Source organism: Drosophila bipectinata, chromosome 2R (assembly GCF_030179905.1).
Source record: "Drosophila bipectinata strain 14024-0381.07 chromosome 2R, DbipHiC1v2, whole genome shotgun sequence".
In the NCBI taxonomy this organism is placed as follows: Eukaryota; Metazoa; Arthropoda; class Insecta; order Diptera; family Drosophilidae; genus Drosophila; species Drosophila bipectinata.
In genome coordinates, this window is record NC_091737.1 from 19063110 (window position 1) to 19076964 (window position 13855).

General features: G+C 50.2%; 1 protein-coding gene across 1 annotated transcript; it reads right to left on the minus strand.

Annotated features, from left to right (window-relative positions):
* Positions 1 to 1174: 1174 nt before the first annotated feature.
* On the minus strand, positions 1175 to 12176 carry lov (jim lovell). The gene is made up of 4 exons (XM_017241346.3): positions 11978 to 12176; positions 7585 to 9801; positions 5103 to 5234; positions 1175 to 2809 (listed from the first exon to the last, which is right to left on the minus strand). Exons 2-4 carry the CDS (start codon positions 9758 to 9760, stop codon positions 1965 to 1967), a joined length of 3153 nt encoding a protein of 1050 aa, XP_017096835.3. The 5' UTR covers positions 9761 to 9801; positions 11978 to 12176; the 3' UTR covers positions 1175 to 1964.
* Between the last annotated feature and the right edge of the window lie 1679 nt (positions 12177 to 13855).

A 13855-nucleotide genomic window follows, 5' to 3' on the forward strand; every position in this document is an offset into this window, starting at 1 on the left:
TTGAAAAACGATATTTAGGCAATGTTTTGAATGAGGACAGTCACTTCTGGGTGTGCTGATTACAAAATGGTACTTTATTTCCTGATCGGATACAAATTGGCTGAGCTGTGGCTATCGGAAGGAGTAAAAGTGGAGAAATTGGAAAATCGACATTTTTACAGGGGTACCCCTTGGAAAAAATTCGACAAATTTCAAAACAATATTTAAGCAATGTTTTGAATGAGGAAAGTCACTTCTGGGTGTGCTGATTACAAAATGGTACTTTATTTCCTGATCGGATACAAATTGGCTGAGCTATGGCTTTCGGAAGGAGTAAAAGTGGAGAAATTGGAAAATCGACATTTTTACAGGGGTACCCCTTGGAAAAAATTCGAAAAATTGAAAAACGGTATTTAGGCAAAATTTTGAATGAGGACAGTCACTTCTGGGTGTGCTGATTACAAAATGGTCTTTATTTCCTGATCGGATACAAATTGGCTGAGCTATGGCTTTCGGAAGGAGTAAAAGTGGAGAAATTGGAAAATCGACATTTTTACAGGGGTACCCCTTGGAAAAAATTCGAAAAATTTCAAAACGATATTTAAGCAATGTTTTGAATGAGGAAATGGTAGGAAAGTCACTTCTGGGTTCGCTGATTACAAAATGGTACTTTATTTCCTGATCGGTTACAAATTGGCTGAGCTGTGGCTATCGGAAGGAGCCAAAGTGGAGAAATTGGAAAATCGACATATTTATATGATTATCTTTTCCATCTATATGCATCATAACATGGGACCGATTTTTCTGATAGATTTATTCCCAATTCTTTCTTGGAAACCCCACATTTATTTATTCTTTCTGAAGACCTTTGCAAATAATCGTATTTAACGTTTTATTTAATAACTTTTACTATTTATTGTAATGCGTACATTCATTTTGTTTTACTTACATAATATGTTGTAATATTTAATATTAAAATATTTTATTTGAGCTTATAAATTATTAACACTATGCAAGGGAAATTAGTCACTAAGTGTGCCATTTGGGGGTCGTGTGGCGTTCTTTACAATTCAGATTACAAGCCCGACTTGGCGGGATTGAATGCATTTGGCTGAGATTTACAAAGCACAGTCCACTAATATTGGGGAATGGAGAGATTTTTGGGGAAATAAAGTTGATTGTGGGATAAATAAGGGAGTTAAGGAAATGGGATCAGGGGTGGTGTTTTCTATACAGTTACAAATTGCCTACAGAAACACTTAAGACTAAAACTAATAGTCATATTCCGTTTTATCAAATAACATTAAAAATTTTGGTACAGTCATCGTCAATGCACATTATCGATACCACTAATTGCAGTGTTGTTGCATTAAAATCTAAGTATCTGCCAACCAGACGCAGTCGTCTGGCTGGATTACTGCCTATTTACAAGATCCTCCTCATGTCATCAGCTTCGTATTTTGATTATATACCTTCCAATACTTAAATTAAATAAAGATTAACTGTAATATACTGTTTAACGTATTGCCTCAAATGCTTTGTAAGCTTTGTCATATTCAAATACCGAACTAAAGGTAACCACAAATTATATAATCGGGATTAGGAACTAAAAGCACCAGCAAAATATACACAACTCATTGCTTAAATTAGGGGAAGAACTAATGCTACCAAATAAAATCAGCGGATCAATAATCGAAAAAAAACAAACTAGGAGTACTGTATTGCATTCAAGTTAACATTCACATTCAGGTCCGCAGCGGGGCCAGGGATCCGCTAGGCTGAGGCGCCTTCATCTGGGCCTGGAGATGGCGCTTGACTCGGAAGCGCTTCAGCTTGCGCCTGGCCAGGAATATGTCCGGCTTAAAGCTGAGGTCGCGGCAGCCCACCTGGTGCAGCGGCAGGTCCTGGCTCGGCTCGAGGGCTGGGAAGTACAGTGGTGGATTGGCGTTGGCAGCCGCACCGGTTGCCCAATCCGGCCACAAGTTTCAATCCTGTCCAGCGCTCCCGTTAGACTGCGCCACTGGCGGCGGTCCGTTCGCCCCCAATTCCCGCCTCTGTTCCAACGACAGGGGCAGCCCCGAGCCCGGGAAGTCGTCGTCCAGCGAGGATGACTGCTTTGAGCCCACCGACTTGCAGTCCTCGTCCATGGTCACGCCCAGGTGGTGCATGGCGGCCGCTGCATGGTGTCGCTCCGATGGCGGTAGCAGGTTCAGCATGCTAAGGGGCAGCCCGGGGAAACCGCCGGCAAAGTCCGGGTAGAAGCCCTGCGGGTTAAAGGGGTTGAAGAGGGCGTTGGGGCCGCCTAGCAGGTCCGGCTCCGAGCTGCCGCTTCGGGGTCCTCCCGGCGGTCCCAGTGGCAAGCCCAGCTCCAAGTCGAGGGAGCCTAGTGGTCCCATTTCGCCATGATGGGGTCCGTTCCCGGAACTTGGACCGCCCGAAGATGAGTTGCCGGAGCCACCAGAGTTATTGTGGCTACCAGAGGAGTTCTTGTCCTTGTCCTTATCCTTGCGCTCCTTGCTCTTCTCGCTTTTGCTGGAGCTGCTGCCGCCACTCCCGCTGCCTCCGCCCCCACTGATGCCCATCTGGAGCATCTCGATGGGCGGCCCGCTGATGCAGTCCTTGCGCAGTTGCTCCAGCTTTAGGCTCTTGCCGTACTTCCCCCGCACGTACATCAGAAGCGAGTTGTAGGGGATCCCGAAGATGCGCGAGGCCTGCGACGTGGTCATCTTCTTGTTCCACACATGCTGGAGCGCTTCCGTCAGCTCGGTGTTCGTCCAGGAGCGAGGGGGACCTCCTCGAGGCGCAGAGTGCTGTCCCTTGGGTCGGGGCACTGCAAGAGAAGAAAGGAAAGGCATGGATTAGGTCGAGCCACCACAATGCTTGCAGAACACGAGCTTATCGCCGCGCTTACATCTGCTAATGTTTCAATCTGTTGCCTGGCCCCATATGCCGGCTAGATTTGCTGAGATTTGCTGAAAAGTCACCTATTGTCTGGCATCGGGATCTGGAGGAGATCGCGGCCGTACACACCCAGCCGCGATTCTTTGTGTGGCAGCTAGTCTGGAGGAGGAGCGCTGTGGTGGTTCTCTCCTCCAGTGCGCCTAGGCTCTCCTCTGTATGCAAATTACGAGTTCGCAGCGTCACATGCGCCGCTAAAACTTAATTTAGATCCTCAGATATCGCTTGGCACCGGCGCGGAGCGCCACAAAGCCACAGGTTTCTTGCCAAGACTTAGAGAAGGGGTCTTGGAGAGCGGGGCCAGAGGAATTGAAGGCAAACGTGTGGCAGATCCTCCGGCTTACACTGGCTTGGCTGATCATATGAATTTTCCCCTGAATTGTCTGCAGATGCACAGGTCACAAACAGGGTTTGACCCTTCGATTCCAGAGAAGACGACAGTGCAACGAAATAGCTCGCTCCGACTATGTATCCATCCACATATAGACTGGCCCGTCTAATGAAGTTCCCCGCCGAAAACAAGCCAGTGTGCTTTCACATAAACGAAATTTGAATTTGCTACAAATCGCAAATCACGTTTCACAGACAAAACAGACACAGCAGAGGGCAAAAACAATCGCCGTAGCCGAATGAACAAATGAATGTGAACAAATCAGTTAATCACACCCACACGACCCAAGGATCCATGGTGGTATCGAGGGTATCGAGGGTATCGGAGAGCTTCACCAGCTTCCCCAGCTGCTGCTGATTGGTATCAGTTGCGAAACGGGTTTCTGCAGATTTGCAATAAAAGAATATCGTGCTATACGCCAGATTTGCTTGCGTTTTATTTACCGGCATACTTTGTTGTAATTGTGCTTGTAATTTCGGCATCATTCCAGTGCGCCGGGTGATACGGATCGGATAACATCTGCCAGAAACCCTCCATGATGTACACTCGTCCAATGTCTCGAACATATGATCACGACTTTGATCGTTCGGTTCTTGAGAGGCGGAAAATGAAGCAATTAACTAGCGCTGGGCCAATCCAAGTGAGAGTATTGAAAGTCCCCCGAATAACTCGAATGCCTCGGCCCACATAACTTCCACCAAAAACCGTTAATAGGCCAGCACTTAACCCGTCAACGCCGTTCGACTGTCAAGTGAACTGTCAAAGCAAAGAGCTCACATGAGGATTATAAATATATACATCCAGTCGACGGAGTGCTCTGTCTCTCACTGCGGCTATAATTGATTTCCGAACCACACTTCTACGAAATGTGAAATGGTTATTATGATTTCCCCGCACTCTGGCCAGGCACAAAAAAATTCATTACCTCTCTGAGGTTTCACTTGCATCACATCACATCCATTGCAGGTGAGCCGGTCGAGAGTGGTGGAAGCGGCGCTACTTCCTCGACTCGCCTTTTCCATTTGTCAATCAGAAAAAACGACGTTTATGTTAACGTTGCAGTTGCCTTTGCCGCTTGCGATATGCATAGGTGCACATGTTGCCCCAATGGGGCAAGAAACCAATGAGAAACACAAACAAACCGTTTCTGGAGCGATTCCGCGATTGCTGCGATCGGGGCACAGGAAAACCGCAGAAACAAATTTGCCGCCTCACATGATCGCTCGAGTGATCAGTGATCGCATCTGGAACGGATTCGGACTCGTATTCGGAGAGGGTTGGGGAGGAGAGCACAGAAGATGTGGATGGTGGTATGTGGATGGACGGGAGAGAGTGGTCCTCTGGCTTTACCCTTAAATGGTTTCGTAACTCAGATCTCGATCGAATCTAATCAACTACAGATTAGCCCCGCCACTTGCACAACACTAGCTATGACCCTTTCTATTTGCTCTTCAATTGCCCACACAATCGATTCGAACCCGAACCCCAACCCGAAAGCACCAAGACGCTAAGACGTGAGCAAAAGCGCAGCAGATCGGAGGCAGGAGGTGCAAAGGTGGAGATCAATCAGTCAGGTGTGAAGTATTGCAGCCAGGCACGGAACCTAACGCTCGACTGCTCCAACGTGATCGACGCCAATCAAGACCAAGTGATTTTGAACCTTCTGTCCTCTCAAAGGGGCTTCAAAGGGGGCTTTGGGGTTAATTAGTTGTTTGCTCGGCTTGGCGAAAGTTTGTTCTGGTACAATTTTGACTCCAGGGGCTGGGGTACTTACTTTTCTTCTTGAGGAATGGCGGTGGTCCGCCAGGCATTTCCCGCGGGTCACTCATTTCCATCAGCGGGTTGTAGAGCTTTCCAGGATCGATTCCGGGCGGAAACAGTCCGAGTGGGGAGTCCAGGCCGAACACTGCAACGGAAAAGTGGAATTAAGTTAGTGGGGGTACACGATTCAAATTTATATTTGTAGCTGCACTGCGTCTTATACAATCTCCAGTGCAAGTCGGCTGCAAACCCATTTTCCAGCTCACTGAAAATGATTAGCCGGGAGAGACAATGGCCCCGGATGGTAAACAATAGCACGTCGTTATTTCATTAATATTTTCCGCATGGAGAGCACTCCTTCACATGAGTGAAACAATTGGAGCGCTGATGAGACGGGCTGAAGGACTCAGAACCACGACTCGAAGGATACGCCAGGCTGAGTGGCAACGCATAATATTGACATTGTGCTGAATGATTTCATAAGTCGCGCCGCGGATTCCACAGGATGGATGCAAACAGGCAGACAGACGGGCTCAGCTCAGACAATGCTCAAGCATGTGAACAAGGGACGCAGCAGTATCTGTATCCGTATCTGTATCTGTGTCTCGAGGATGTGTTGTAGCTACAGCATAATGACACAAATAACGAGCGCACATTGTTTGCCTCTGTGTGTTCTCAAGTAGACATTACAACACGCGGCGTATACGTAATGTGCTTTTCTTTTTATTTCTATTTTTTTGTGTACCCTCTTCTTTTGACGGCGCCCGAAATTAGTGGATTTCCCTTTCAGATTCTTGAAGGGGTCTCCGGCTCCGTCTCCAGCTCCGGCTCCGGCTCGGTCTCGAGCAGATAGGTAGACTCCCCCCAGCCGACCCCCAACCACATGTCACAAGCTATTAGTTCAATGATTTTCACGCCGAAATGTTTCTGCCGAAAAAATAAATCACATTCTTCATACGAAGGACAAACGGCGGCAAATCCCTGGCTCTGTCTGCAAGGCTCATAGCCCACAAGGAAGTTCTTTAAGTCATTGAGTGTCTCACTGGGGTAGCATGAACCCCGCGAATGCCTAGCTTTGTCTATCAAATAGTCTCTAGCTCTGGTTTTTGCAGGGTAACACATAGTCCCTAAGGACTTCGATATATCTTGGCGTATCCTTGGCGGAATCCTTCATTGCCTGCAGCCTGTTTATGCAGTAGTTAGCGACTCTCCTACCGCTGATATGTTCTGTGAAATTTTTGTCGCATTAAAAGGTATTGCGCTTCCTGCCCATCTCCCACTCCTTCACCCACTCGGGTATTTTCGTACAATTTTTCATATTTTTGTGCCTTAATTTATTTTATATCCTGTGTGCGCGCGTCTCGCCTGCACTCGCCCCTCACCCGACCAGGTAAAGGTCCTGGGCTTTGGCTGCGGCTCCGGTTTCGCTTCTGGCTGTGCAGTTTGGGTCTCCCCAAACGGATATTATTAATATGAATATCGCGCGACTTATGTGCAAAAAGTTGTGTGCAAGGAATAGTCCTCAGTCGATTCAGTCGCCGTCGCCGTCTTCCTATTTTTATTTATGCCGCCCGGAGACGGTGCCAAAGTTGTTTGCCAAAAGGTTTAAGTTGTGCGCTCTTTGGCATACTTTAAACACAACACATGGCTGTGTGTGGGGGTGGGTGGAAGCGGCTTGGCAGCCAGGCAACTTAAAAGTCATTTCGCTAAACGTCTGCTGACAGTTTGCCGACTCAACCCGCTCCGCCTCCAGAAAACTTCTCCTCACATGTTCGAATAGACACAACATAAATTTCTTGCGCTTTCTGCACGCAATGTCGGAAGCAACTCCGACCAACCTTCCACCGACCTTTGCACCTCAATTTGTGTTTGCGTTTATTTCGCCTGACTCCCAGTGACATGAATATAAAAATCATATAAAGCGCAATTGAATTTGCTCCGGCTGCAGTCGCAGTCATAGTTGCAGATCCAACCGCAAAATAGCGACTCCGTTTCTGTGGGGAACGGACTGTCAAATTATTAGGAGACCCATTGCATTGCCATATTTCTTATGGGCTGTCAGCAGCGTAAACTTTTATGACTTAATTATTGTATTTCGAGGAAACGAATGCAGGGGATTGGCAGGTGAGCCCCAAAGAGACTGGCGGGTCGGAGCGGAGCGGAGGAGCCCTAATATGCTTAGGGGCTTTGCGACAGCTTTTCAGCGGCAGCCAAGCGCCAGAGTACTTCTCCAAGGATTCTCGCCACTTGACGACGCGTTGATGGGGCTTAGGGGACCACATGTTGCATTTCCGAGTAGCGATGGGGACACGCAAATATGTCTGCGAAATTGCGGAAGGCTGACGTCGACGACCCTTGTACACGAAAGTGGGTCTGCTTATTGAGGACTTCCGGTGGAGTATGCACAGTCTTCCATAAAGGAGAGTTAACCCAGCAAGAGGTCACGGGGCCCAACCAGACTCAAAAAAAAGAGGACATATTTAGGGGGTACTTACTGTGAGGCGGCGTCAGCGTCATCGCCGAGGACATGCCAGGAAAGGGCAGCGGCGATGGCGGATGAGGAGGTCCATCCGGTGGATTGAAGTGTCCCGGCAGACTCATGGGCGACGTGGGGGCAAAGTCCTTGCCGAACTCCTTGCCCAGCTCTTTGCTCAGCCGATTCATGCTCTCCTCGAGTCTCTCGTGCGGCGCCTGTCCAGGACATCCGCCACTTCCCGGGCCAGAGCTCTGGCCCGAAGGTCCTCCTCCGTTGGGTCCTCCGAAGGGAGACATACCCATGGGCCCCAGCAAGTTGGTGGCGAATGCATTGTGGTCGCGTGGATCGCGGGGGTCCCGTGGCTCTCTCTGGTGCATCGCGGCTGCTGCAGCGGCGGCGGCCAGGGACATCTCCATTTGGTGCTCCATGTGGTGGAAGGGATGGTCGCCAGCTGCGGCTGCAGCGGCAGCGGCGGCGGCAGCATGCATCTGCGCCTCCAAAGCTTCCATGTGGCAGGGTGGACTGTCCGGGAGTCCGGGTGGCCTCATTCCCGGAGGTGGGAAGTTCAACAGACCGTTGTTGTTGCAGCCCGATCCTGGTCCACTGCTGGGAGTATTTTGGCCGGCGTTGGGATTGGCGTTCAGTTGGCGGATATCCTTCAGGGACAGCATGATGCGCTGGTTGTTGTCCTGCAGCTTGCTGCTGTTGTTGTTGTTTGATTCGCAGTCGGACAAGGGAGCGGCCGTGGAGTGATTGCTCCTGTCCTTCTTGTCCTTCTTGGTGGTGCAGAGATCCTCCGGCCCGTCGCTGGGACAGGGCGAGGGGGTGGGCGATATGGCAGCCGCCGCATTGGCAGCAGCCGCGGCAGCCTGTCGCCTCAGCTCGTTGGTCGTGTGAATAAGCTCTTCAATGTCCTGTTCCTCCTCCTGCTCTTCCTCCGCATCGTCCCGGTCCTGCATCGCCTCCTCCTCCTCGTCGTCATCAAGATCAAGTCGGCGACAATCACTCATATTTCGATGCTGTTCTGCAGACTTGTCTTTAACCTGCTCTTCGGAGGAGTCCGTCGTCGCAGAGTCGTTCCTTCGTGCTGCGGTGTCCTGGTCCGCCTCCTCCTGATTGCTCTCCGTTCGTTCCAGCAGTTCGTGCTTGATCACAGTCTGCAGCGATTCGGTCTCCGATTTGCTGGGTCCGAGGGCGAAGTCATGGGGAACGTCTCCGGATCGACGACGGGGCCGCGCTTGCTTTCGTCGGGGCATCGGAGAGCTGCCCCCCAGCTCTTGGTCGCTCTCTAGCTCCTGTTCCTGCTCCCTCTTACGTCGCAGGCTCAGCAGGGTGGAGTGGTGGCTGCCGAACATTCGTGCGGCGGAGGGCATCATCACCTGCTTGCCGGCGGACGCCGCTGAAGGGCGAACCATTGAGGGGGGACCATCGTCCTCGAAGCTGGAGGAGAGCATGGATGTGTCGAGCATGCCGAAGTCGTCGGGCGAAGCGGCGGGGGTTGGGGTGTGCTCCGGCACGGAGCTCTCCACCAGACCGCGCACCTGCAGTGACTCCCCGGCCTGGATTAGCGTCTGTAGCCTCTGCTGGGGCACGCTGATCTCGCCGCGGTACATGAAGTCCACGATGGCCTGGACTACCCAGCCGCGGAAGTCCTTGAGCACGATCACGGGGTGCTTGCAGGGCGTCTCGGCAAACACCCGCTGGAAGAAGGGGGAGCAGGCGGAGAGCACCATCTTGTGGGCCCGGATGGAGGTCTCCGCACACACCAGGGTCACGTCCACCAGGGTCTTGGTCTGGAGCAGTGCGTCAAAGGCGCGCAGGATGTGATTCTGATGGTTGTTCCACCGCAGGCTGTAGTGGTCCTGCGGCCCGGAGCTCGCATGGGCCATGGCCGGTCCCGCGGATGGTGGCGTGGCCGGTGGACTCTGTCGGCCACCGCTGGTCTCGGACGTCTTCGTCTGGCTCATGTTGAGCGGCAGCGGAGGCGGCGTGGGCGGTGTCGTAGGCGGTGTGGAATGCATTGGGGCGTGGTCACTGCCTGGGGTTTTGGCCAAGAGGGGCAGCGGCAGGTTGAGCGGCAACGGAAGCGGCAGTGGCAGCTGGATGGGCGGCGCCACCTGGCGGGCGAAGTCGGTCATGGGGAGCGACGTCAGTTGGCGGCGTTTAATCAGCTCCTGGTCGGCGTCCTTTAACATGCCCCGTTCCAGTCACGTGCAGCCAGTGGAGCACTCGGTCTCTGCAAGAAATAATCCGCGTCGGGAGGAGCTGTTAGCAAAGCTTAGGGATAATGTATTCGTATTCATGACATATGCTGTGCGGAGGCATACATATCTGCAGTGATAATATGTTAATGAGTGCCGGCATATATCATTTTTCCAAGCGAGGAACAAAAAGCCAAACACAGCCAGGAGCTGAGCAGCTGAAAGCACAACAAAGCCAGGGAGCAGGCATGAGGTGCGGCGGCAATCACAGTTGCTACGTGTCGTGTCGCATATCCTCGAGGATATCACATGCAGATGTGTGATGTGTGATAATGGTTCATCTCAGCATGCGTCTGTCCCGGATTTTGTTGTGCTTTGTTTTATTTTTTCATTTTGGCCCTGCCTAGACACAGATACAGTGGAATCAACTATGAATTCCTGAGTTATCTAGCTAAATATGGCATTAAAGTTTTATTTTAAAGATACTTTTTAATATACGTTGTTAATCTACATTATTTTAGCATCAATTTTCTATATGATCTTGTCATGAGACCTATTTTTTTCCATCCAGTAATTAAAACTAATGCCTAAAAACTCTAAAATACTATGCTCTTTTGAATAAATTTTAATATTCCTTCGAATAAAACACAACAGTCTATGCAGCATGAAGTGATACAGTGCGAGGCATCTAATTAATTCAGCCGCTGTCTGGGGGCACCTCTTCTCAGTCCATCTGCGTGTGTGAATTTTTAAAGAAGTCACCAGCTGCCTGGGTGGCTGCCTTCGACTGGGAAACTTCCAGAGCAGCTCCTGCACACCCACTTCCCAGGGCAAAATTAAAAAACTTTACTAGAAGCGCGCAGCAAAACAAACATTTTTATTTGACGTAGTTGCTGCATCCCGGGATGGTGCTGGGATTGGAATTGGGACTGGGAACTTGGGCTGGAAACCGCATATTAACACATGCTTCTCTGCTCCGACCGAACCCAGAGCCAAGGATAACCACGCTCGAATGCAACAATGTGCAATTAGCAGAGCAGTTCGGGTCTTGGTTTCTCCACCGGTCCAAGGACTTGCTCCGTTTTTTCGCGCCCGTAACTCATTTGCGGTCTGTGGCAGCTGAAACAACATTTTTATTTATTTGCTTTGCTTTAGAGTGGCGACAGGTAGAAGCAAGTTAGTGGAACGCCAAACGCAGAAGGAAACTGTCAAGTTTTTTAATTAATTGCGAAGTAAGTCAGTCCTGGGCAGGTGGCTCCAGGACTTTCGAACATCTCCTTTTCTAGGGATCTGATTTCACCCATTTTACATACCATTTAAATGTCCCGACTCGACTTGAAAATAAAAACTTGTCTTTAATTCCCGGATCTTGTCAATAATTCACTTGCTTTGCCTATTTTTTGGCTCACTTCAAGGACAAGCACTTTTTGGCAAGGACACTATTCACTGCAAAATGTTTCAAATTCGTTTCGTGGTTATTTTACGCGCTCGGACGATCGCAACACGCTTATGTCGAGGGCTTGCTGCTAACTGAACTATGCAAATAAATGCACCTATGAGCCTGCCCTTGCCACACCGCACCACACTACCCCGCACACACATGCAACCCTCAACCACGCCGCACCACCGCATGCCCGGGGGTGCATGTGTGCGTGAGGGGTGGAGTATGAGCTGGAAGGATCGCCCGAGGCTGTCTTCGCTCCTGGCAGGCCCAAGGATTTCCATACCCTCGGCCATGCAGGTGATAATCAGGTGCGTGATCGTCTATGTTTACAGACACACACTCGCAAAAGAAAAACTCAAGTACAGGTACAGGTAGATCGGTCAGGTATTCTTCTCTAAATGGCCGCTGACAGGTCAATTTGCGGCCCATTTGTGTGTTTATTTGGACACGCAGATCCTTTAATTTGGTCCTGCCAATTTTCGCGGAACTGCGGGCTGCGGGGATTCATTCGAAATTCATAGCACATGTTTGTTTATGATAGGCGCGACACCCATAACACTCAAAAACACCAAGATCTCTTGAGTCTTTCGATCAGTCAGTTTAGGATTACGAACAAGATTTCGAAATTGAAATCTAATCTATCTAATAGATAGCAACTAAAAAACTCGGCTCGAAAAAATTCAGATTAAACTTTCTTAAAATAAAGTCAAAACTATCTTATAGATCAAAGACCTTTTTTAATATCACTGTTAATTTTTGGAACCTACTATCTCGATCGGATCTATTTTAAAATTGTATTTGGCGGCGGCGTTATAGACCTTTTTGGCCTTCCATCTCGGTATCGGTTAACGGGTAAAACGGATTGGTTAAACGGGTAAGCTCAAATCGAACCGTATGTGGCTCGAACCGTGTGGTTCGCGTATGTTTCGAACCGTTCAAACGTCACGAAGCGACTAATTCAAATGATGTTTCGGCCGGGTCGAAAAAACACACAGCAACTGCGACGCAGTCAACGGTGGCAGCAGCAACGTCGGCGACGGCGGCGGCAGCGACGGCACACACGCGCTGCTCCCCACCGCCACCACCACCACCCCCAGTTGCCACGCCCCTGTCCCGCAATCAGCCCACGTACGCGCACACGTATGAGCGGTGGCAGCGAGACAGGAGCACATGAGGATGCTACGCCCGTTCGGCAGGATGAAGTCCTCGTCGGGTTGGATCGGGTTCTAAAGCAGCGACAGCGACGTGGACGTCGCTGCTGGCGTCGAAGCGACTTCTTACTCCTTCATCATATAAACTATATATTTCCCTTATCACAACAGCAGGATTGTGGAGGGGGAGGGTGACGGGCGTCGGGCGATGGGCGATGGGGGACGATGTCCTCGCACGTCACGTACACCGAAAAAAATTTATTATGTATATGTGTATACGAAATACATTTGCATACACATGCGTAGCCGAACTCGAGAACCCGAAGGACGAAGGACGAGCCGAAGTTGCAAAAAGAGCACCACGAACATCCCCCGCTCACACACAACCACTCACACGCACACACACACACACTCACCCATGTGGAGGCTCAGACGAGGGCTCGTAAAGAGTAATAGCCACCACCAGACACCAGCAGTGTTGTTGTTTTTGGCTCACATGGAGTTCACTCACTCATTCGGCTTACATCGAACAGCTCACAGTTGTCACACCGACTGCGCGTGAGTGTAACATTTTTTAACAGGACCCCGCCAGGACCCCCAAAAACGCCAGCGCCAACGCTAACGTCGACGTCGACTGCTGCGCCGCTGCTAGCGTTGATTCCGATTCCGACGTCGACGTTAACATATCCCTTTTTTGCTTATGGAAATTGGAAATCTGCGAGTTGAGTTTTTCCCGTATTGGGGCCGAAATGGGGGAGAGCGAGAAAGCGGCGACCGAAACAGGCGACCAGGTCCCGAAGAAAGAGAGAGAGCACGATACCTAAACAACGTACGTGGGGGGTGTGTCTGTGTGGGAGTGGGAGTGAGTGTGGGTGGCTGGCCTTGGCGTTGGCGCAGTGCCATGGAAAAAATCATATACACAACATATTACACGCAGTACATACCCGTGTGTATGTGCATATGTCTCTCGCTCTGCCGGCATGTGTGCGAAAGAGAAATGGAAAACAAAAAATCTTTGTATGTATGTGTGTGTACATCGCGGAGTTCGGAAAAACCAACCCCCAGCTAAACGCGATTTTTGTGGAAATCGGAATCGGAAAGCGGCTGCGGGAAATGCCGAACGGAAAAGCGGAAGGAGCTGAACAGGAAGGAGGGTGGATGAGCGTATGTCGACATGTGTGCCTGTGCCTGTGTGTGTGTGTGTGGGCCATATGAGCTCGATTTTGCAACATTTCGATTTGTTGGCGCAAATCCTCGCTCACCAATACTGAAGTACATAGGACAGGATACGCTTACATACATACATATGTGTATATTCATACGCCCACATATGTGCACGGACGGATTAGTCGAGGTCAGACGAGCCGAAGTCAGGCATTGGTCGATATGCCAAGGACCCTAGCTCGAAGGATGGTAGATATGGTGGAGGAAGGACTAGAACAGAGAATGTAGAAATTACATTTCTTAGAGGAACTTAGAGGATCCTGTCTGAGC